This window comes from Etheostoma spectabile, unplaced genomic scaffold, assembly GCF_008692095.1.
Source record: "Etheostoma spectabile isolate EspeVRDwgs_2016 unplaced genomic scaffold, UIUC_Espe_1.0 scaffold340, whole genome shotgun sequence".
NCBI lineage: Eukaryota > Metazoa > Chordata > Actinopteri > Perciformes > Percidae > Etheostoma > Etheostoma spectabile.
Genome location: NW_022605588.1, coordinates 998,315 through 1,000,647, shown reverse-complemented (window position 1 = coordinate 1,000,647; position 2,333 = coordinate 998,315). Strand labels below are relative to the sequence as shown.

Sequence of the window (2,333 nt, the reverse complement as noted above, 5' to 3'; positions counted from 1 at the left end):
CATCGTGGGACTGGCTCTAGTGGCTGGAATTCTGGACCAAGGCTGGATTTTGGAAAGAGACTTCAGATACAGTATTAGGGACCACTAAGGTCTATATAAAAGAGCCGAAGACTTTCACAGCACGGTAGTATACACTCTGCCGCGTAGCAAACCAGGAGGACCTGCAGTGCGTCCCACTGTCTATGCTATATATAAGCCTCGGCGTATCACCACATGGAAGGAGGACACAGCAAGCTGGTCCACCTTTATACTATCTATCACCGCCGTACAAACCAGGGTACGAGGAGGACACAGCAGCTGGTCCACTTTCCATAATATATAACCCGTCCTGTTATCTCCACAGGCACGAGGAGGAAACAGCAGTGGCCACGTTTATAACTATATATACGACCGTGCCTGTACCACCAGGGCACGAGGAGGATCACAGCAGCGGTCCACTTTATAATAATCACACCGTCCGTATCACCAGGAACAACCAGGGACACAGCAGCTGGTCACTGTATATATAGATTACACCGTCTGTACACACAGGAGACACGGAGACACAGTCAGCTGGTTCACTTTATACTTATATTACACCCGTCCGTTATCACCAGGAGTACACTGCGACGTTGGCCACTTGGGGAAAACGCAGAAGTTTCTTAAATCATGTGGTTCATTTGTAACCATTCATTATATGCGTTGGTACTGATTATTTAATAATTTGTAATTATTAATTCTGGTTCCATAAGCACTGTGCATATTGTTTTTTATTGTTACGGACACTGATGAAATGTGAGGGGAGGGGGGGTTTAACCTTGGCTCAAACAGGCTTCAGATGGTGGTGAATATCTGTAGTTGTTTGTCTGTGGTTCTTGTCTTTTTTTAGTTTTGACACACTTTTTATTGTGTGCTGGCCAAGTTATGGTTGATAGCAGATAGTTGACATCCCAGGGAAAATGGGAATTCGGTGTTAACAGCAGCAAAATCAGTCATACAGCCACAGCAATGTTAATAACAATACTAGGAAAAATATACATATTACATGAAATAATAAAATAGGAATAAACTAAAAGAAAATATGGAAAACTTGTACAGAATGGAAAACCAAATGTCAACTGCTAAATAATAGCTAAAGTTTTGCTACAATGTTAAAAAAACACATTGTGTCAGGTTGCACTTAGTAGCAGTGGTGTGTTAAAACAGTTGGCTACATCTACCCCAGTGAAGACACGTTCTTAGAGTTGATGCTGTGGTAGAAGGATTTCCTGACGTGCTCCGTGCCGACATCCGAAGCTGTCAGAGTACTCTTTGGAGAATGAGCTGCCTCTTGTTGACAATGTGGGGTGGAGAGGGTGGTCTGGGTTAAATAGTTGTAATGTTATGTTTATGGTTTTGGCAAATCCCATTGTTCCACAAACTGTTTTTCGACCATCAATGGACATTCAAAACGGTGGGTAACTGAAACGAGATACACAACACACCATTCAGGTGTATACCACTATGATATGTTTCTTATGCAACAGACCTAAGTAGACTACCGAGATAACATCGGCCCTGCACCACCAAAGTGAACTGAAAATACTATAAATTATAAATTATACGAGGAAATGCATGACACTGTTGTCAAACCTCATACAATGGACATAGACCACACTTGCGACGGCATCTTGGAAGGTTTATCACTACTGTAGTGATGTAACCAATCGGTCCCCATTTCAGGGGGGTGTTTTCACCCTAAACCTTACCCCTTGGTTTCAAGGGCCAAAGGCAAGGAGTAGTAGAGTAGGATAGAGATGGGGATAATGGGATTCAGCCTTAGTGATCCCAATACTGTAGTTCTGAAGTTCTCTTTTTATATAGACCTTAGTGTGTCCCCTATACTGTTCTGAAGTCTCTTTATTAGACCTTAGTGGTCCCCTAATACTGTATCTGAACGTCCTTTATATAGACCTTAGTGGTCCCCTAATACTGTATCTGCAATCTCTTTTATAGACCTTATGGTCCCCTAATAATGTTCTGAAGTCTCTCTTTTATATAGACCTTAGTGGTCCCTAATACTGTATCTAGTCTCTTTTATATAGACCTTAGGGTCCTAATACTGTATCTGAAGTCTCTTTATCATAGACCTTTAGTGGTACCCTCTAATACTGTATCTGAAGTCTCTTTTATATAGACTTAGTGGTCCCTAATACTGTATCGTGGTCTCTTTTAATATAGACCTTTAGTGGTCCCTAATACTGTTATCTGAAGTCTCTTTTTATAAAGACCTTAGTGTCCCTAACTGTATGTGAAGTCTCTTGTCATAGGTAGACTCTTTAGTATGACTTTTCCCTAATACTGTACTGAAGTCG

At 41.4% G+C, this 2,333-nt stretch overlaps 1 protein-coding gene across 1 annotated transcript in view; it reads right to left on the bottom strand.

Moving 5' to 3' along the window:
- The window catches only part of LOC116686280 (ubiquitin-conjugating enzyme E2 E1), a gene marked incomplete at its 5' end in the record, with an annotated part of 79,936 nt that overhangs the window by 12,612 nt on the left and 64,991 nt on the right, over positions 1-2,333 (bottom strand). Inside the window, one exon of the mRNA XM_032511254.1 lies at positions 274-279. Within this exon, the coding sequence (XP_032367145.1) occupies positions 274-279 (6 nt within the window). The remainder of the gene's footprint in view (positions 1-273; positions 280-2,333) is intronic.